Source organism: Eubalaena glacialis, chromosome 17, assembly GCF_028564815.1.
Source record: "Eubalaena glacialis isolate mEubGla1 chromosome 17, mEubGla1.1.hap2.+ XY, whole genome shotgun sequence".
Classification (NCBI taxonomy): Eukaryota; Metazoa; Chordata; class Mammalia; order Artiodactyla; family Balaenidae; genus Eubalaena; species Eubalaena glacialis.
In genome coordinates this window covers 9,757,347-9,780,158 of record NC_083732.1, presented here as the reverse complement: position 1 = coordinate 9,780,158, position 22,812 = coordinate 9,757,347, and the positions used below count along the sequence as shown (strand labels likewise).

General features: G+C 37.5%; 1 protein-coding gene across 1 annotated transcript in view; it reads right to left on the bottom strand.

The window, feature by feature from the left end:
* Positions 1-22,812, bottom strand: part of NKAIN3 (sodium/potassium transporting ATPase interacting 3) — a 534,829-nt gene that overhangs the window by 111,011 nt on the left and 401,006 nt on the right. The window contains exon 4 of the mRNA XM_061171937.1: positions 9,392-9,589. Within this exon, the coding sequence (XP_061027920.1) occupies positions 9,392-9,589 (198 nt within the window). The remainder of the gene's footprint in view (positions 1-9,391; positions 9,590-22,812) is intronic.

The window sequence follows — 22,812 nt, the reverse complement described above, 5'->3', positions numbered from 1 at the left end:
TTAGGGTTTTATCAGTGGGCAGGTGAGGGCCTTCTACATTTGAATTGTAAATCTGAAATTTTTGCTAAATATTGTACATGTATCTATAACAGCTAGAAGTATTAAAAGTAACTATATGATAGAATATTTTTCAGCCATAAAAAGAAATGAAATTCTGATACATGCTACATGGATGAACCTTGAAAACATGCTAAATAAAAGAAGCCAGACAACAAAAAACCACATATTATATGATTTCATTTATATGGAATGTCCAGAATAGGCACATCTAAAGAGATAGAAAGTAGATTAGTTGTTGCTTAGGGTTGGAGAGAAAGAGGGGATAGGTAGTGATAGTCAAAGGGTATAGGTTTTTTTTTAGGTGATGAGTATCTTCTAAAATTGACTGTGGTGACAGTTTCACAGATCTGTGAATATACTGAAAACTACTGAATTGTATGCTTTAAACGGGTGAATTGTATGGTATATGAATTGTATTTCAATAAAGCCTTCAAAAATGTATGCACATTTCAAAGACAGAGAACATATACTGCATAGACATGAATACTGAGAAAGAAATGACTTAAAATCTCAGTTCACCAAACAGACACTTTCAAACCCAAACAATTTTATTAACCAGATATTCTCTGGCTCCTGAACATAAAGGTGTCTGCCAAACCCTTTCTAGTATCGTTGGCACAGCAGTTCTTCCTCGACAATCACAAACTCTATTCAATATTTTGATGGTCCAATAAATGATTCCTTTACAGAACTTTAGATAGAAAGTGATGATTAGTTTTCTGAGGCTGGAATTGAATAGAGAGACCAGAGCTGGTGCAGAGGAGTAACTGATCTAAATACTCGATCCTTCCTGGTAGTGCTCAGAAATTGCCCAAAATTTGATGCGAGCAGAAATCATCCATTTCCTACGAAAATGGATTATTTGGGACAGGATGAATGGGGGAAAAATTTAGGGCAGGAGAGGTTGATGATGATTTCCTTCCTCTTAACTAGCACCTAGAAAGCCCCAGCAAGCAAGATAAAAGAGTCTGATATACTTAGCATTTTATAAGTGTTGAAATCCTCCATCTTTTTTTTTAACAACAAAAAAGTGGTTAGGAGATGTTTTCCAGGGTGAAATGAAGCATTTTTTTTTTTTTTTTTTTAAAAGCTAAACCCTGCCAAGTTCCCCTAAACTTTTTTTTTTTTTAATTTTTAATTATTTATTTATTTATGACTGCATTGGGTCTTTGTTTCTGTGCGAGGGCTTTCTCTTGTTGCGGCAAGTGGGGGCCACTCTTCATCGCGGTGCGCGGGCCTCTCACTATCGTGGCCTCTCTTGTTGTGGAGCACAGGCTCCAGACGCGCAGGCTCAGTAATTGTGGCTCACGGGCCCAGCTGCTCCGCGGCATGTGGGATCTTCCCAGACCAGGGCTCGAACCCGTGTCCCCTGCATTGGCAGGCAGATTCTCAACCACTGCGCCACCAGGGAAGGCCAAAAATGAAGCATTTTGAACTGTTCATTCCACAAATCTTTTAGCTATCAGATAATTATTAATTGCTCTCTATTACTTTAAAAACTGCCATGTAAAACCCATCAACACAGCAGGACATTCCCCCCCTTACAGCCCTGAGAGAGGTTACCGGTAATCTCAGCTAAGGGCAGGAAGGAAATTGAAGGTTCTCTTTCCAATGTCATGAGGACGGTCAATGAAGTGGTCAAGACCAGGCACTCTGGAGACCACATGCCTGGGTGTCAGGTCCAGCTTCACTCACTCGCAAGCTATGTGACTTTGGGCAAATTAGTGAACCTCTTTGTGTGTCTCAGTTTCACATTTGAAAATGAATAAAATAATACCTACTTGTTGGGTCATTTTGAGCATTAAATGAGTTCATATTTGCAAAGCACTCAGACTAGCTCCAAGCACATACTAACAGTTCGTTAAATAAATGAAATGTTAACTCAGAAATAAGACCTAAAAGAAACCCACTTTTAATTATATTTGCATTTTTGGAGGGGTACAATTGATAGCAATTGGAACTTATTTCATAAGCTTACTTATTGACTTGCATTCTTACACTGTGTCAGTGTATGTTACTGAATTAGCAATAGTATTATCCGCTCCTGTGACCGTGCTATTTACTCTAAGCAGATGGAATAGATATTCACACAGTCTTTTGAGGATAAAGATTCCGTGGGATACCTTGTGGTCTAATGTTACTGTTCACCCTTCTCTATTGAGTTTTAATTTATCTTTAAGCTGAAGATGTCTGATATGAAAGACAGAAAACAGGGATGAATGCTGATGACGGGACTAGATAGATGCAATGCAAAGAACACAGGCATGACAGAAAACCAATTCTCAGGGCACTCTGATCCCCAGCTCTGACCATGGTGACAGCCTCCAAAGACATTAAAGAATGAGACTTGTCACCTATCAGATATGAATGAAAATATCTTGACAGTGAGGATTCAAGACTATATATATGTAAAATTAGCCCCAAAGAGTTGTAGATCAGGTGAGTTTCAAGTGATGTAGATAAGGTGAGTTTTAAAGGTTTAGAGATTAGGATTTGTCTACTAGTTATAAAAATGAGTTCCTTTAAAATACACATATCTTGTTTAATAGTTAACATGAGTATATGGATCTGTTTACCCACAAATAATGAATCCTGAAAATTAAAAAAGGCCTTAAATTGAGTATTCATTATTATTGACCTATTGACCTCAGAACTGGGCAGGCCACTGAAATGGAATATCTAGTAATAACTAAGATTTAAGAGTGCCTCCAAATAATTAAATAAAAATTATGAGATTTGCGAATGTTTCATCATCTAAGAAAACAATACCTACCTAACAATCATAACACCTCTTCCACTCTTCTACACAAATCATGCAATGATGAAACACATGAATTATTAATGAAAATGTGATACACATGTAAAACCATTTTTGGGGAAAACACACACTTAATTCTACATCTTGTTTTGCATCTTCTCCTCCTTGATTGCTTATTTAAATCGTAAATACCTTTCTATGTCTTATATATGGTGTTTAAAATTAACATAATGATTGCTACTACCTAATTATCATGTTAGTACACTGTAAATTGTTGTACTATGTCTTTAATAGTATATGTTTAGACATAGCTAGGTTTGCTATCATAAATAATAGTAAAAAAAACCATAGTGCACGTAGCTCTTTGTTTCTGTTGAATCATTTCCTTGGGAGAAACTTCACTGAGTAAGGTTACAGGGACAAAAGGTAGGGACATTTAATGGTCCTTGCAGTAAAGAATGCTTTTTCCAATAAGCAAGTAACAATTTATTATTAATGCTATATGTTATTATTTTTAAAATTTGCTAAGTTAGTGAAATAATTTTTCAAATTAATTGGCATGTATCAAGTTACTATCAAGAATAATATTTTATACCTTTATAATTTGGATTTTCTCTCATGTGATTACATTTATTCATATTCTTCATAGACTTAATTATTAAATGTGTATGTTATTATTATTCATTTAAAAGATTTCATCAGGTCTATGGATAATGACACTTTGTCTGTCATATATGATGCAAATATGACTTTTAGCCACTTGTTTTATTTTAGATTTGTAAGATTTCATGTTCAGATTTTTGGTAATTAAATGTGTAAAGTATAGTATGGCAGAATGAGATTAAAGGATAATGGAGATTTTTGCAACCAGAAATATTTTATCCATATTCTCTTGTATAAAAAGGAAATGCTGTGTTTTGGGCTGTAGTATTTAATTTCATATACTGTATATGTTTCCTCATTAAATCTGTGATGTTACATTTCCAGAGTGAGAATCCAAAGTGATCTGAAAATATGTACAGTACAGTGATTGGAATTTAAGTGGACATAATTTTAAAATTTCACCACAAACTGTTTTGATACTCTCCTTAATGGGAGCAAAGCAACTAAGATAAGCTAAACTCTCAAAATAAAGAACACATGGATATGGAAGAACAAATTCAAAGGTAGAGTTATGGTCTTGGAGCAGACTGACTTTCCTTTTCCCTGCACCTGGGTACCCTCACCAATCCAAACATCTGCATCAGAAATAATTTTCAAGCATATTTTCTGTTTAGGTTCTCTTTACCAAATGGTATGAAACAAAATCTAGACATAGCCACATTAAATTATGTACAATGCTTAAAAATCATGCATTCTGTGGATTGTAAAACTAAAATGCAGAGAATTTATACAACAATTTACTGAACAACTGTGAGTGAGTGGCTTACTCTGATCTAGGTACAGCCCTAGGCATTAGGGATACAGGGTGAATAAGGAATTATGATCACAGCCCTCAGGAGCTTCCAACTGGTCTTAACTGGTTACTTCAAACCTTATTTCACTGTAGTGACTCTGAGACTTCCCATGAAAATCTGAAACACATTCAGTTAGCCAAATGCTCTTGAGAGGCATAGGTAGGAAAGAATTCTAGAAATCCAGAATGAGGAAAATAGATACATATTAAATAAAGTTCAGTCCTCAGAATAGTAATTTATGATTTCATGTCCCATGAAGATCATAGGAATGACATTTTTCATGCAGGAAACGGGTGTCAGATATGGGATTAATGAACTAAGGTTTCAATACATAGAGCATCGCCAGGATGTATCCCTCTAGTCTTTGAAGAAGGACCAGCCCAGGTAGGGCAGCGACAGGCAAAGAGCAATTGTAGTAACAACAGCAGCGTTAGCAACACAGAGCTATTGAATGCTTCGTGCCAAGCACTGCAGAATATTTTGCCTACATCCCCTTCATTTGCCAGATGAAGGGAACCTTCTCTCTGGCTCCAGCATTTTGTCTGTGCATTCACCCCTGCCAGTTTTTGATCAACGGATTCTTCCTGTTGTGTTTACCCACTTCAGACTTTGGAAGTGTTCATTGGTCATTTATTCATTCACTAAATATTTAGTGCCACCACTCTGCTCGTGACTGGGACCACGGAAATGAACAGGGGAAAAAAGGACACTATACCAGCCTTCAAGGAACTTTCTTTCTGGAAGGTAGACAGACCAGAGACTCAATGACTATAAACCAGTGTGCTCACATGGCAGGCCACCTGGTAGAGCCTGGGGATGAATGAGCCGGACAGGTCTACGAAATGCTCTCAGTGACACATGCACAGTTATTTCGTATAACATGTGTGTAATAAATTATAAAATGCATAATTATAATACACAATTGACATCATACTATATATTATATATTATGTTAGATATATTGCATGTTATATATATCCAAAATCATTATATTTCGGTGAGGTTAACAATCCAAATGTCCATCAATAGGGGACCATTAAAATAAACAATGAAACACTGATGCACTGATACAGAAACAGCTCCAAAATATATAATAAGTAAAAAAATGGAAAGTCTCAGAAGAATGCATATCATATGCTGTTTTTTGTGAGGGGCAGATAAGAATATAGAGTCACATTTTCTTATGTTTGCCTAAAGACACTTTGGAGTCATATGCATGACACTAAACAAACAAACAAAACAAAACGGGTTGGGTTGCCCAATGGGGAGCAAAGATGGGGGACCCAGGCAAATGGGGACACAAGGGTAGAAGGAAGGATTTTCACTGTACACATTTTTATGTTTCTGAATTAAGTGAATGTATTGTCTATTTTAAAAAATTAAATTAACATATCCTGGAACTTTTGGAGGAAAGAGGTCTACTTGTGGCCCGTGGCTGGTGGATGAAGAGCTGGGGGTGGAGGACCCATTCCCAGCAGAGTGCTGCAGGCTGGGCTGCAGGCTCGCTTGCCAACAGGTCATGCTCTGCATGGGTGGCGGCTGGGCTCCTGTCGGGGAGGGTCAAGAGACCAGGGTGGGATTCAGGCCGGGGTAGGTCATGAGGCCCTCAGCCGACAAGGTGCAAATTCAGATTTCATCTCGAAGGTGATGGGAATCACTGAAGTGTGATCAGAGGGAAAGTGAGTAATCACATTTGCACTTTCTCATCGTGTCTCTAGGAGCAAGTGCAGGCATGACACTGGGCGGGGCAGAGCTGGGGCAGGGAGACTAATACTCGGGAGATTACTGGCCACCCTTCAGGTGAGGAGGGAAGAATGGAGGAACCCAGGCAGGGCCGGTGAGGTGGAGATCCCGCAGCCTGATCCCGGCTGCTGCCTTTGACCCGTCATCCCCTCCTAAATTAAATGTGCTCCTCCCCTCAAACTGCCCACAGCCTTTCCTGGGATTCCGCTTGATCTTCAACTTGGTGGTGCTCACAATTGGCAGGAGGCCTTGGGGAGAGATGAGTGGGGTGCGGTTGCTCTCAGAGCCTGTGTGACTGTCCTGTGTGGGGCCCCATCCCTTCCTTCTGAGCTCTGCTGTTTTTGTCTGTTTGTTTCTATCAAGCTTGTACACAATTCCTGTTGAATGCTTATGACTGGGATTTCGTTTCTTCCAGTTCCAAGCCCTGCTATTTGGCGGGACAATCATACAGGTGGTGTCCACCATCAGAGCTGTATCCGCGGGTAAGTCACTCAAACAAACACTTCCCTCTCAACTTGCCAGAGAACTGCTGCCCTGAAACCCCTCTCCACCATCCTGGCCGCCCTTGTCGGCCCCTCCCTGTGTCCTTTTAGATATTCCTGGGCCTTCAGCAATTATAGGGGTAACCCCTGGGGCAGCAGGGCCTCTGGGACCCTGCCTCATCTCAAAGCCCTTTGCCTGTTTGCTTCGTTGTTGCCCATGCAGGGGCTGTTAAATCTTGCAACTGTTACTTTTTCTTTTTCCACTAATAAGACATCTCAGCACATGCTAAGCATCTCAGCACACGCTAAGCAACTGAAACAGGAAGTATTCCCATATCATCGGATTTAAAAAAATCACAGTTCTAATCATTGTAAACATATTCGTATGAAATAAGTGGAAAATACAAGAAAATCATATGCAATCAACCACAACAATAATACATACTTTGATCGTTGTGAAACAAAGTCAGGATATATTTCATTTTAACATAAAAAGAAAAAATATTGAAAATCTTGTCTGGCAGGTATATTAAACAAGAAAAGTCAGAGATCAGCAACTAATATTTTTACTGCTGGAAGGCTGAACAGGATAATGAAGACTCTGTATGCAGGGGGACAGCTTTGAACGTTCACTAAACAAATATGCTGAGGAATTAATTTATAAGTGACAAGTACTTATAGGTGGCAACATACACTTTATTTTGTACTTTTCTCTAATGTAGGTTTTTAATGCTAATTCAGCTTCTTATCATATAAATACTTTCACCTTGCTGTTCATCTTAATTGGAGTTACTATGGAGAAATGACTTCTTGATTCTACAGCATTCTACTGCATTATAAAAACTTGGAAATCATGCCATCATGCCACAAAATGGGTTAGCAATTTTCTATGAATTTTTTTTAAAGGAGGGGAATCTTTTCACACATGAAGGATTCTAGAAAAATGTTTCAGTGTCACAAAATTTAATAAGAACCTTTAGAACCTAGGACATGATGAGAGAGTACTCTTTCACCTTAAAATAGACGGAAACATTTTAAAAGAAAATTTGCCTCCATGTTTTTTTTTAAATTCAGAGATTTAAACATATATAGTTTGCCACAATTTCATATGTAACTGCCAGGAGAGTAAAGGAAGACCAGAGAATAGGGAAAGATTGATAAACATATATTGACAAGTGACAGCATATAGAAACCAAGAATAATCAGATTCCCTGTTACATCTCTGAAAGAAAATTCCTTAGCATTGAGGTCCAACCTCTTTCTTTGAATTCAGGGTAGACTTTGCCTTTCATTGAACTAGAACACTAAAAGATCTTTGAAGTTTTTTATTCTAGTCTTTAGTCTTTCTAGAAAATTATAATTCAAATACGCTCTGAAACACTATTTTAAACCTTGACATATGCAGGTTAAAGAACAATAGTTAATAAATTATGTAAAGGCAGGTAAGACTACTACATTGGTGTCTCCAAATGAGCCATGTCTCCTGATACTCTCACCTTTCTAGAAGCCCCTCCCACAATGATGCTGGGCTTGGTCACATGACTTGCTGTAGCCAATGGGACAACAGTGGACATTACTCTCAAGTAGAGGCTTGATAAATGCTTGCATGTTGGGCTTCTCTTTTTGGAACCCAGCAGCCTGGCTGTAAGAAAGTCTGTCAAGTTTTCTTCAGAAAGAGAAGCCATGTGGAGGAGAATGTGGGTCAACAGCCAGCACCAGACATATGAGTGAGGACTTCTAGAATATTCTAACCCCAGCAGCGCTCCTGGTAGAAGGTTCACGTGAGTGACCTGGCTAGGACCATGTGAAGCAGAGCAATCCAACTGAGACCTGCCCAAATTCCTGAGCCACAGAAACCTAAGCAACACACTGATACTGTTTTAAGTAATTACAGTTTGGAGCACTTTGTTACACAGTAGATAACAGATACAGTAAGTGTTAGCAGGGACTCCTAAAGTTCTTTCTGGAAATAATTCCAAGGTATGTTCTTCATTGACATACACCTCTCGTACTTCTGTCATCTATTTATTTATTATTGAGCCTGTCTTTCTCATTCTGACTCTAATTCTAACCAGCTGGATAGAAGAACTGAGATGGTTGGTTCATGTGAAAAGTGTTGTGAGAACGGCTTTATTGTATATTGACTCAGACAAAATGCCAAGTCCTTGTTGGATCTCAAAGAAACAGCCTTCTTGATGATGGTATATATCTTAAATTAATTACACTCCACAGCGTGATCAAACTGTGGCTGGGACAGTCTGGTGGAAAGAAAATGTCTTTAAGGAATTCCTAGCACATAAGCCTTCTGTGGTCCAATCAAACCATTTCCTCTCTGTTTCTCTACATGGAACTGTATCCTCACAACTAATTTTAGGCAGTAGAATGTGTAGGACTCTCTGGAGGAATTTGTTTTCTTAAGAAATAATTATTTGAAATATAAGGTTTATTAGATTGAGAAAGACATCAGGTGTATTTTCATCCTTCTTTCTCTGGAACTAACATGACTTAATGAAAGAATGCATTAGAAGTAGTAGCAGCAGTAGAAGTAAATTAGGAGAAGAGCCCACAGTAGTGAATGGGCAATGCACCACTTCTGGGGGATGGTGGTACTATCCCACTGAATTGTGGGGATTGTATCTCAAGTTCGAAACTACAGCAACTAACTGGTTCTAAAAACCAAGTGTCTGGATACCAAGAGGAAAAAGATGTCACCTGCCATTAAGCATAACTACTGTTAGCATCATCGCTGTTATTTCCATTGTTTAAAGGATGTTCTCTGTGTGCTTATCTACGGCATTATCTACCGGTGGGGGGGTATGGACAGAAAGTTTAGATATAAAATGCCATTAAAGACAGTCCTGATCGGACAATGACACAAACGTGATACTTACAGAGAGTAGTATTTGGACGGCACTGTGGATGACCTCCAGGTACTGGAAGTCAACGATGCAGCCGGTGACGGAGACATACGTGTAATCGTCCATCATGCCGTGGGCTGACGGGGGCAGCACTCTTCGGACACAGCCAGGCCCGTGTTCCCGCCACCACGACCGGTGTACAGAGATGTTGAATGTCATTAGATCTGTATCCTAGGATATAAGGAGACAAGAGAGCAAAAGGAGACAATCATATCACATCACATCTTTGATTTTCACCTGATGAAGAATTCAGGATGAATGAAATTGTTGAAATGGTTTAAATTTCAAGTAAAAAGTGACAAAAGACAAAGTTAACATTGGCGACATGTATCACATGGCTAAATGAAATAGCTCATTTTTCACATCAGTTATAGTTATTCAATGTGGTGATATAATTCTTTGAATAATAACATTTCAAGGTTAGCACACATCAAAAATCCAGAGATGACACGTTTATTTAAAAGTTCCTATGTCTATTTAAAAATTATATTGTCCACATTGAAATTTTCTTCTGTGTTTTCTTGTTGCTCCATTGCCATTGGCATCACCGTCATGGGCTAACATTTACTGAGAGATTTTTTGCCTGCTAGACATTGTTCTGAGCACTTGTCACATGTTATGTGTTCATGCACGTACTATCATCACCCTAACTTACAGTAGGCTGAATAATGGTCTCCCCAAAATACATTTATGTCCTACTCCCTGGAACCTGTGGATTTTACCTTATATGGCAAGAAAAGGACTTTGCAGATGTGATTGCATTAAGGGTCATGAGATGGGGGTATTATCCTGGATTATCTGATGGGCCCTAAAGACAATCACATGTCTCCTTACAAGAGGGAGGCAGAGGGAGAGTAGACAGACACAAGGAGGAATAGAAGGACAGTGTGACCACAGAGGCAGAGCTTGGAGTGATGTGGCCACAAGCCCAGGAATGTTGGCCGCCACCAGAAGCTGGAAGAGATGGGAAAGGATTCTCCCTAAAACTCCAGAAGAAGCGTGGCTCTGCCAACATCTTGATTTCAGCCCAGTGAAACTGATTTTCAGACTTCGGCCCGAAGTCTGAAAATAAGCTATGAGAATATAAATTTCTGTTGTTTAAGACACCAGGTTTGTAGTATTTGTTGTATAGCAATCATAAAACTACAACAACAACAACAACAAAACAAAACTAAAACAGGTGAGGAAAGAAAGGCAAAATAAACTGCCCAACTTCGTTAATAAATAAATTAAATGAACTGCCTATGTAGTGGCAGATCCAGACTTGACCCTATGCAATCTGTACTTTTAGCTGTGACGTGATGTTATCCCATTACCAACTATGTTCCCCTGCCCAACCCCTTACAATTCCTCATACCCTGAAGGGAGCTAGATCCTTCCTCCCAAGTTATTTCCAAAAAATGCCACCACAGCTGAGCAAAAGAACAAAGAAGGTAATCCTTGACTTTTACATATCAAAATAGCCTTTCAGAGCTCTTAACAGAAACACCAGTGCAGGTGTTTAATCCTCAAGAGATGCCCCTTAGTATTTGCAGCGTCAGCCATGAAGAACTAAGGCTCTAACGTTTTTGTCATAAACAATAGTTTGAAAAGAATAGATGAGGAACCAGACTCTTGACTCCCAGATAAGCTAAGGATCACAGCTGCCCGTGTGGAGCAGGAAGGAGGAGGTGTGATGATGGAGAGATGGACTGTAGCCGGGGACCGGGGACAGTGTATCAGCAGCGGAGCCGAGGACGCAGGGGCAGGTCAGCTGGTCCATTTCCCAGCCTCCACGCCACGCGAGCTGGTTGTCACTGGTGCCAGGCGGACCTGCTGAGTGGACACCACACGTGGTTTTTGCTCAGCCGCCCAGGGGCCACCCATTGATGGTGCAGCACAAATAATGCACATCTGTGCATCCCAGTGCCCCTCGGAGGACAAGTCCCCATCTCAGTGGCATAGGACACTCCTAAGTACCAGAAATTGGGAACGCTGAAAACTTAGGGGAAGCTGGTGTGAAACGGAAAGTTCTTGAACTTCTAGGTGTCTGGGACTGAATACAACCAGCGTGGGAGACCCTCGCCTGCTGTTACTCCCTGCTGTACGTGGTACCCGCATCGCAAGGTGAGAAACATTTCCAGTTTAGGCTGGTAGGCAGTTATTTCACAGTTTTAGATTCTCCTCAACTCAAGTACCATTATAAGTATGCCTCTGATTAGATCAATAATAAAACATTTTCTATCTTTTTTGTTTTTTTGGTTATGGTTTGCTACACATATCATTCAGTTACCTTCACAGTTACAGAATTTTATGGATAATAAAACATTTTACATCTTTTTTTTTTTTTTTTTTGGTTGTTGGTTGGCTACATGTATCATTTGCAGTTACCCTCTGGAGGGAAAATATTATAGAAAAATATAATTGCTTTCGCAAGTGAATTCAGTTTCACACAAGGCAAATTACCTACAGGCATGTTGCTCCCTTTCCTGCCCAGCAGATTTAATCTCTTATAGTTAGTCTTGGTCACTACAGAAAAACTATTATGTCTGATTTTAATAGAATTCATTAGGTTCAGGATAAACTAGTATGATCTCAAAATCCATAGCAATTTCTATTCTTTATGCATTCTTACCTAGTGGCCTTTTCTATTGCAGGACTGTAAGTTCCTTTCAGTATGATTTTGACTGAAATTTATATTACCCAAATAAAAGAAAAGTGAATTTATGAACTAATGATGCATATTTGTTACACTCACAGAAATCTCTCAGTGCAGTTCTCAGTTGATTTGTTGGCACTATAACATACTTATAAACTGTTCTATTCTTTGCAATGACTGTATTAAAATTTGAATGAGAAAATCGATAGCATCAAATTATACTTAAAGTTTAGACCTCTTAAATTTGGGATAAAATTTTATCACAAGTTTGTGTCTGATTTCTATCTCCTTCAGTAGGTAGATTTCAAACATTAAAAAACACCTTAGCACATAATAAACTCAATTTCCTATGTCAGGCACGTCAAAGGAAATGCAACTCAGAAAACTACGATCTTTTAATAAAGAAAAAGTAAATAAATAAATGCAGAATTTCATTTATTTTGTTGACATTTTGGCTATCATATCAAAGCTTGTAGTTTTCAAACACACGGGTTAGTGCTAAACCATAGGTCAACAAAGTAACCTTAAAAATAATGAGTCTCTCAAAAGTCATTTCTTTTCCATTTCTTGGAATTAGAATATTATCTGAGAATTTAAGCACACCACGGTTAAGAAAATTGACAACTGATGTCTTTGCCATTGTCCTTAGAATTTAAGAGATATGGATAACGGTATTTGTATTTATGCAAGTGTATGTGATTATCAAGGGACAGTTTGTAAAACAAGGAGGAAGAAAGCAAGGAGAGAGAGAAGAAACATGAAGGGTTTGGGAGATGTGAGGACAGCCTGGAGAGATAGAGCATGTCCAGGCCAACAGGAGAAAGAATTTCAGGGAAGTTGGTAATGCCAGAGGCAAAAACTCCTCCTAAAATAAAACAAAACAACAACAACAACAAAAAATAGCACTGAATTTGCTGAGCGGTGGGCAATGGGGACCTTACAAAATGCAATGCCGGGAGAGCGTTGGGAGTGAAAAACTGCATTTCAAGGAATTGAGGGGATTGAGGAGAGAGGATTCGGTGTTTTTCATGAAGCTGGGAGTCCAGGTAGTAAGAACATGGGGTGGACAAGAGTCAATCCGTGCATCTACTCGCACTCACAGAGTTATGACTTAAAATTATTCCAGAACACTGCTTTTCCCTGAATATCTACTCAACTAAATACTAAATGTTTAAAAGCCCTTTCATCTCATTAGTGTGAATCTCAAACTTGTTCCCATTTTCTTCAGTACTTGAATAAAAAAAAAAAAAAAAAAGGAATTTCCAGAATTCTTTGAAATGCTCATTAACTGTGTATGTGGATATGCCTGCCCACATTTTATTCCCAGTAAGTATAGCTACGGTACTGGAATCGGCTCACATCCTGAAAAATTCAATATTCACTTTCTATCACAGTAGACCACTATATAATTTTTCATTAATCAAAGAACTAGTCTTTCTCTTATTCTTCTTTGTTCTTTTAATCATCTGCTTTTTTTGGTATGTATCTAATTTAATTTTAGCTAATCCTCTTTATTTCTAGAAATGGACTCCCAACTACTAATAATCATTTTTTCCTTTCTCCTTAGTTGTGGCTGGAAGGGTCATTGAATCCAATTTTTATGGCTACCTACTCTGTCTTTTCACTGTCTTTTGTCATAAGCCAGCCCATCTGGAAGTGAAAATGAGACTTTGAAGAGATGTCCACATGTATTTAAGAAAATAGATTTTGCTCAATTTTAGAGTTAGCTTTAGGTTTACATTTATATAATTAAATTCATGTCAGTTGAAATTTCTTTTGAAATACTGTTTATCTCAGAATAGGAATTAGAAAAATTAAAACAAATGTCTTACATTTCTAATAATTTTCTTTTCACTGAAGCACCAAACATTTCAGAGAGTACTGTAGATCTGTATAATAAAGGACAAACACAGTGCTTGGTAGTGAGGTTTATGTGTTTGGAGCCCATTTATACAAAGACTTAGCATCAGTTCAATTATTGATATATCAACAATTATATGTTATTTTCCTATATTAATAGCAGCTTTTAGGGATAAGCTTAAAAGGTTTTCAAGCTTCCATTTGAAAGTGTTTGTCAGTTACTGTTGCTTTCTTTTTTTTTTTTTTTATAAATTTATTTATTTATTTACTTTTGGCTGTTTTGGGTCTTCGTTGCTGTGCGCGGGCTTCCTCTAGCTGCGGTGTGCGGGGGCTACTCTTCATTGCAGTGTGAGGGCTTCTCATTGTCGTGGCTTCTCTTGTTGCGGAGCATGGGCTCTAGGCGCGCAGGCTTCAGTAATTGTGGCACGTGGGCTCAGTGGTTGTGGCTTGCGGGCTCTAGAGCTCAGGCTCAGTAGTTGTGGCGCACGGGCTTCGTTGCTCCGTGGCATGTGGGATCTTCCTGGGCCAGGGCTCGAACCCCTGTCCCCTGCAATGGCAGGCGGATTCTTAACCACTGTACCACCAGGGAAGCCCCCTACTGTTGCTTTCTTAAAGAACTCTTCCTGCAAGCCATAGCACATCATAATTATTGAGGCCCATGCCACTGGTGTTGAATATAAAGAACAGTTTGCAGAGTGAGGAGCAGCCATTGATCATTTTGATTTTCTGTTTCTTATCCTTACAACTAGGTATTGCTAGGGCTTTTCAATTGTCTACTGTTGATCAGAGGCCAGAGGCAGAGCTGAAAGCAGCCAAGCTTTTGATCTTCAATCTTGAGCTTAATCCCCTAGATTGAACTACTTTAGGAAGCCGTGAAGTCTCATCCATCTATTCACAGATATTTATGGAGTTTCTAAAATAAGCTCTGCACTGGGATTTAAAAGTGAACATAAGATCTTATTCTTGCCCTCATGGAACATATATTCTCATGGAGAAAACAAGTAATAAAGTAAACAACTATAATTAAAGTAGACAAAAATAATTATACATTGTAAAAACTAATAGAAAGAGAGTAATGTGATGGAGAGTGACTGGGATGAGGAATGGAGTTACTTTACACAAGGTGGCAGAGAAGCCTTCTCTAATAGTTGATATTTGGGCTAAGACCTGTTGTTTGAGAAAGAACCAGAAGATGTGAAGATCTGGGGAAAGAGTATAGCAATCCAACAGAACCGCAAGTACAAAGCTCATGGGATGGCAAAAAGGTTTAAGTAAGTATTTCAGGGACTGACTGAGGGCCCACATAGCTGGAATGAAGCTGAGGTCAGGATAGAAGTGGTACAAGAAAAGATTGAAGATGTAGGAAACAAGCTATGATAAAGAGTCTGGATTTTACTCAAAGTCCAGTTGGGAGGTCAAATATTGATATCGCCTACTTTGCATTTTTTAAAAGATAATTCTAAGAAGTGTATAGAGAATGGATTTGACTAAATGGAAAAGTGGAAGCCAGTAAGGTGGTTATTGTAGCAGATCAGGTGACTTGGAGAAAGATGATGGCAGTAGAGGGGGTAGAACAGAGAGGGGAGACATATTTTGGAGGTAGAATAGCATGTGGAGATGAGAAGAGATAAATGAAGGAAGACTTGTTTCTGATTGAGCAGGAAGGCTCCCATCTGCTGATGGCAACTCTCTGGAGAAGAGGGCAGCTCTGAGCCACCAACACCAACCATTGGGCAGTGGGCACCCCAGCCCTGTAAAAGGGGGAAAGATGGGGCACAAAAACAGTATTTACCAGTGTATTTATATCAATTTGCCATTTTCAAACCATTTTCCTTATATGTGGGTTAAAACAAATAAGTAATCACACTAAATGGTGTTAAAAATAAGGATCTTTAGTGTAAGAGAAAAGAGACCGTTATGGGATCAAAGAAAATAAATGTAAATACTGTGATTTGGAAAAGAAAGAGTCTACTGCTCTTCCTGTTGGTAACATAAATTTTAGTAATATATTTTACTATCCATTTTTTTTTTACTTTAGAAATGAGAACTAAAATATTACCCATTATCAATTAATCTTAAGAATGATGAAATCAGTTCATTTAAATTTCCTCCTGATGTTACCTACACAACTTTTATTATCATGCTCTGAGTTGTGGCTCTAGTGCATTCAGTCATACTGTTAATTATAGAATTTTCATTAAAATGTATAATGTTTGTGTTCATTTATTTTGTTGTGGTCTTTTAATTCATTCAGCCAAATACCTTAGTCCTAGAGTAAAGAGCACTTGAAAAAAATAACTCTATTGCTGAGTCTTTTATTTATATTCATATCTGGATTAGCTGAATTTTAGGATTAGTACAGTTTTAGTCTGTAAGTGTATATATTCACTATTTAAAGGATTAATATAAACTCTATCCCCTCAGTCTTTGAAAGTTTGGTACTGTAGGCATGGCACTTTATACATGTAAGTAAAATTGTACCACTGCTAAAAAAATACATGTTGTTAAAATTGAACTGAAAATATCAAAATGCACTCACGATTTAAAATCATTAAATAAAATGTGTGTGTGTGTGTGTGTGTCTGTGAACTCTGTCCACAGAAATGGCTTAGAAACTGTGTCACCCCAGTAGCAATGAGCACCTCCGGTTCATGTTCTCTAAAACAACCCCTTGCTAAGAAGAACCAAGGTTATTCCCTGAGAAATGCTAAATCCAGGTGTGGTACAGGAAGCAATAAGCAGAGTGTGCAACATATTTTTGTGCTAGAAATTAAGAAAATTTTCAAAAATTGATGAGTCATGTTAAAAGGATATAGGAGCCAGTATGAAGCGTCTACCACTGGCTAAAGTTGTGATAATTTGACCATTAAAAAGGATAATGACTGAGGCAGACCAAACACACTGAATCAATGAAAATCTGTGATTGCATAATACTCAAAAAAGAAAGGCAGAAAAACACACTGTTAATATTTAAAGGAGCTATTTAAACAACACCTTCTCTGCGCTTTCCATTCAATTTTGCTATGAACTGCTTTACAAAGTGAAGTTTATTAATTATAACAAACAATTGTATTTGAAAAATGAGTGATTAAAGGTAAAGAATTAAGCATTTATTTTGCCTTTCCAGCAGGAATTATGTATCAAGATAACAAAGTCGATGAGGTAAAACTCTATATAACTGACAAATGTCAGGCAATAAATATAGAAGAAATGAAAGAATTTTTTTAAAAATTACAAATTATAATGAAATTATTTGATTCTTATAAGGATTAGCAATTGATTATAAAAAATTAGGTTAAGTAGTTTATTCATGTAGTGCCAAGGTATGTAACACAGATTCCTTTCTCAGTGTCAAGTGGTACTTACATAATAATAATAATAAAAATACCACATTTCAGAACTGTGACATATACATAAAATGATATTCAAGGAAAAATTTTATGTCATTCAATATTCAGAGTAGAAAAGAAGAAAGGCTGAGAATTAATGACCTAAGCATACAGTTCAAAAATTTAAAAAGAATAACAAGACAAAAGATGTTAGAAGAGAAGATGTAGATACAGATTTAATTAACAAATATTTGTTATGTGCCTATGTTGTGCTGGGATCTGGGATTAATCCATGAATGAAACAGAAAAAAATCCCTGCTCTAGTGACGCTAACATTCTAATAGGAGAAGACAGACTATAAATATAAGAAAAATAAAGTCTCTTTCATGTTAGAAGGTGAGTGCTTATTAAAAATAGTAGATGGATTGGAAGAATCAACATTGTGAAAATGACTCTACTACCCAAAGCAATCTACAGATTCAATGCAATCCCTATCAAACTACCACTGGCATTTTTCACAGAACTAGAACAAAAAGTTTCACAATTTGTATGGAAACACAAAAGACCCCGAATAGCCAAAGCAGTCTTGAGAACGAAAAATGGAGCTGGAGGAATCAGGCTCCCTGACTTCAGACTATATTACAAAGCTACAGTAATCAAGACAGTTTGGTACTGGCACCAAAACAGAAACATAGATCAATGGAACAGGATAGAAAGCCCAGAGATAAGCCCACGCACATATGGTCACTTTATCTTTGATAAAGGAGGCAAGCATATACAGTGGAGAAAAGACAGCCTCTTCAATAAGGGGTGCTGGGAAAATTGGACAGGTACATGTAAAAGTATGAAATTAGAACACTCCCTGACACCATACACAAAAATAAACTCAAAATGGATTAAAGACCTAAGTGTAAGGCCAGACACTATCAAACTCTAGGAAAACATAGGCAGAACACTCTATGACATAAATCACAGCAAAATCCTTTTCGACCCAGCTCCTAGAGAAATGGAAATAAAAACACAAATAAACAAATGGGACCTAATGAAACTTAAAAGCTTTTGCACAGCAAAGGAAACCATAAACAAGACCAAAAGACAACCCTCAGAATGGGAGAAAATATTTGCAAATGAAGCAACTGACAAAGGATTAATCTCCAAGATTTACAAGCAGCTCATGCAGCTCAATAACAAAAAAACAAACAACCCAACCCAAAAATGGGCAGAAGACCTAAACAGACATTTCTACAAAGAAGATATACAGATTGCCAACAGACACATGAAAGAATGCTCAACATCATTAATCATTAGAGAAATGCAAATCAAAACTACAATGAGATATCATCTCACACCGGTCAGAATGGCCATCATCAAAAAATCTAGAAACAATAAATGCTGGAGAGGGTGTGGAGAAAAGGGAACCCTCTTGCACTGTTGGTGGGAATGTAAATTGATACAGCCACTATGGAGAACAGTATGGAGGTTCCTTAAGAAACTAAAAATAGAACTACCATACGACCCAGCAATCCCACTACTGGGCATATACCCTGAGAAAACCATAATTCAAAAAGAGTCATGTACCAAAATGTTCATTGCAGCTCTGTTTACAATAGCCAGGACATGGAAGCAACCTAGGTGTCCATCATCGGATGAATGGATAAAGAAGATGTGACACATATATACAATGGAATATTACTCAGCCATAAAAAGAAATGAAATGGAGGTATTTGTAGTGAGGTGGATGGAGTTAGAGTCTGTCATACAGAGTGAAGTAAGTCAGAAAGAGAAAAACAAATACAGTATGCTAACACATATATATGGAATCTAAGGAAAAAAAAAAAAGGTCATGAAGAACCTAGTGGCAAGACGGGAATAAAGACACAGATCTACTAGAGAATGGACCTGAGGATATGGGGAGGGTGACGGGTAAGATGTGACAGGGTGAGAGAGTGGCATGGACATATATACACTACCAAATGTAAAATAGATAGCTAGTGGGAAGCAGCCGCATAGCACAGGGAGATCAGCTCGGTGCTTTGTGACCACCTAGAGGGGTGGGATAGGGAGGGTGGGAGGGAGGGAGACGCAAGAGGGAAGCAATATGGGAACATATGTATATGTATAACTGATTCACTTTGTTATAAAGCAGAAACTAACACACCATTGTAAGCAATTATACTCCAATAAAAATGTTTTAAAAAAAAAAAAGTGGAAAAAAAAAAAAAGAATACAACTGTGACCCAACTGAAAAAAAAAAAAAAAAAAAAGAGTAGAGGACTGACATATATACACTAATATGTATAAAATAGATAACTAATAAGAACAGCTGTATAAAAAATAAATAAATAAAATTAAATTTTAAAAAAAGAGTAGAGGAAAGACATCAGAAATATATAAAAGCAAAAACTAATTAAAGATACACTAGAGAGGATCAACAAAGCACAAACTTGTTTCTTTAATACACTAATAACATTAACAACACCCTGATGAGAGTGATCAAGCTTGATATTACTTGTCATTGTCTAGGTGGCATGGTGGCCATTCAGATACAGGACAATGAAAAGTCTTAGGATAAAGTGGCAACATCTAGAAGTTTAAAACGGGCATGCCTTATGGTTCTGCAATTTTACCCCTCTGAATTTACCTAGCTCACATATACACCTGTATACATATGTAAAAGTGTTCATAACATTGTTTGCAACAGCAAAAACTTGGGAGCCACCTAAATGTCTATCAAAAATTAAGAAATTGGCATTCATGCAATCACATGCTATGTGAAGTAGAAATAAAGTAAGCCTATGTGTATTAAAAAGGATGGATTTCTCAAACATTATGTTGACAAAAAGAATCAAGTTGTAGAAAAAGTAAACATTGTAGGACTTCAGTTACATAAAGTTTAAAAAGGTGCACAGCAATACTATATATTTTCAGAATGCAGTTATATGTAGTAATATTTTAAAGAAATACACAAATATAATAAATATTAAATGTAGAATATAGGGCGAGAAAAGGAATCAGGGCATAATAAACAAGAAAGGTTTAACTGTTGGAAAAGTTTTATGTCTTTATTTCATTAGTCTGTGAGTATTTGACTTATTTTATCAAGTATTGCATACTGCTTGAAAATAAAAAATTAAAATTAAAAAAAACTTCCCATTTCTCTCCACTCAAATTGCCACCATTTCTAAACGCAAGTCCTGGCATCTTCTCTTCTTCTTCTCCAACTTATTTTTCTTATTAAAACACCAGAATAATATTCTTAAAACCCAAATGTGTTGATGTCACTAGCTGCTTAAAGAACTTCAGTGGTTTCCCATTGCCCATAGAGAAAACAGTAACTCCTTTCCAGAGCTGGAAAGGTATTTACTTACTCTGCTTTTAATCACTTCTCCAGACTCCTTGTTTTTCTTGCCCTCACACTCTACGCTCTAGCCATACTGAGCTTCCTTCTGTTCCCCAAATGAACAGTTCTCTCTAACCTGTTGGTCTTCACACATCCTGTTCCATCTTCACAGAATATTGTCTTTCACTCTCACCCTTCATCTTCTTCCCCTATCACTAAAATCAACACCTCCCCATCTTGGTTACCTGGCTAACTCCTATTTATTTTCAGATTTCGGCAGAGATATCAACTTCCTTGGGAAAGTCATCACTGGCCCCTGGAAATTCATCCATAGGAAGTCTGGGCAATAAAAGCCTTCTATGTCCCCCTGAGTGCCTGGTCCATTCACGTAATTTTATATCTTTGTTTGGGTGGGGATGACACATTACTTTTTTTATAATCAACTTGCAGACTCACATGGCAGATTATAAACCAACGATGATCTGCACTGCTTTCCAAGGGCCAAGCTCACAATAACAGCTCAGTTTTTTAAGTCAAATGAATGAACGAGCCTAGCTACTGGGTTTTTTGAGGCACAAACTCAATTAAGAATTGAGAAAACCTAAAAAAAACCCAGAAGGTCACTGAACATCCATTATTGCTAGTGGGAGTGTGAATTTGTGCAGCCACTTTGAAAAAAGTTTTGTATATCCACTGTAGCTAGATAAATGTATGCCTTATGACCTAGTGGTGCCACTCCTGAGTATGAATGCATTATCGAACGCATTTCTTAAGAAAGGTAAGTATGGAGAGAATCAGCCATCTTTCTCATGTGTTTATGAAAATAACTGAGACACTGTGCAAAACAGTGGAGGAAAAGAACCATGGTGAAAGATTGAATTTCATTTCCAAAACCATTGGATGCTGTGGAAGGAACCAAACAGACACCTCCCCCCCACCACCAGTTTTCTAATAATGACTTTAAAGAAATCACTAGTCCCATTAGAGGAAATGATATAAATGAAGCCCACCTCCTGCAGGGCCACCTTGAAGGGGGGTGGGGGAAATACAGTGAGAAATTTACAAAAGTCTGCAATTTGCAGGAAGACTTTTGTTTTTCTTTTAAATGTCAACCTCCCCTTCTCTTATCAGTGTTTACTTTGTATTTGTCCGTTCATTAGCCATGTCTTGTTTTATGCTGATTTGCTTTTTTTAAAAAATCCATATGTGTGCACTTTTTTAAAATCCATATGCACAGCACTTTTCTAGAAGGACATACTTAGTAGTGGCTTCCTCTGGGGGAGAGGCATTGAAGGTTTGGGGTAGGAGATTTACTTTTTGTTCTAAGTCTTTTGTATTGTTTGAATTTATTACTGTGTATATATACAGTAGTGCCTTTTTAATTAAAATGTTTTTTACATGTCAGTTACACTTAAAAAAACATGTTACCAGTTTTATTTTTTGAATTTTTTTTTATAGAGCAGGTTTTTATTAGTTATCTATTTTATAAATATTAGTGCATATAGGTCAATCCCAATCTCCCAATTCATCCCTACTTTTGATGTGCATCAGGTCCATAGGGCAGAACCAGGTATGTCCCTGCAAAAACAGCCTTTCAAAGCTGAGCATTTGTGCATAGAATGCAGCAACATTTCAATGCAATGGTAAAAACCATTTCATGCCAGTGATGCCTCAAATATTATTTGTGAAAGTATAATGTACATTCCCAGATACTGACATTTATGGTATGTAATTGCTGCATCTAACGACACTAAGATTTGCCTACAGATGAGTTTTTAACAATAAGTGTACATGTTGTTGTAATCTATGAATTTTAAACACCTGTAGTTTACTTAGCTAATTACCGAGCCCACTCAACACATCTGGCTTCTCTGTCTTTGTGTTAATCAATAACTATTTGATTACAATGTTATGTCTTTTATGCTAATTAGGATTTTGAGACCATAAAATGGTGCTACCTTTGTGTTTCATGCCTGTACTAATGTGTTACATTTATAGTTTGTTGTATTCAGAATTCATGCTGCATGTGCATGTATGCACACATTTTACTTCATTTGCACAACAGAAGTGTTTCTATTCAATCTGTTTTTTGCCAAGTTTACTGTCTGAAAAGAAAATCCTTGCTTATTTTAAAATTTTGGTTGGAAAATTCCTTGTTTGAGAAAAATAGATGTTTGTTTTAATCTGGTAGGATTCTTTAAAAAAAAGAAAAAGGAAAAGTTATATG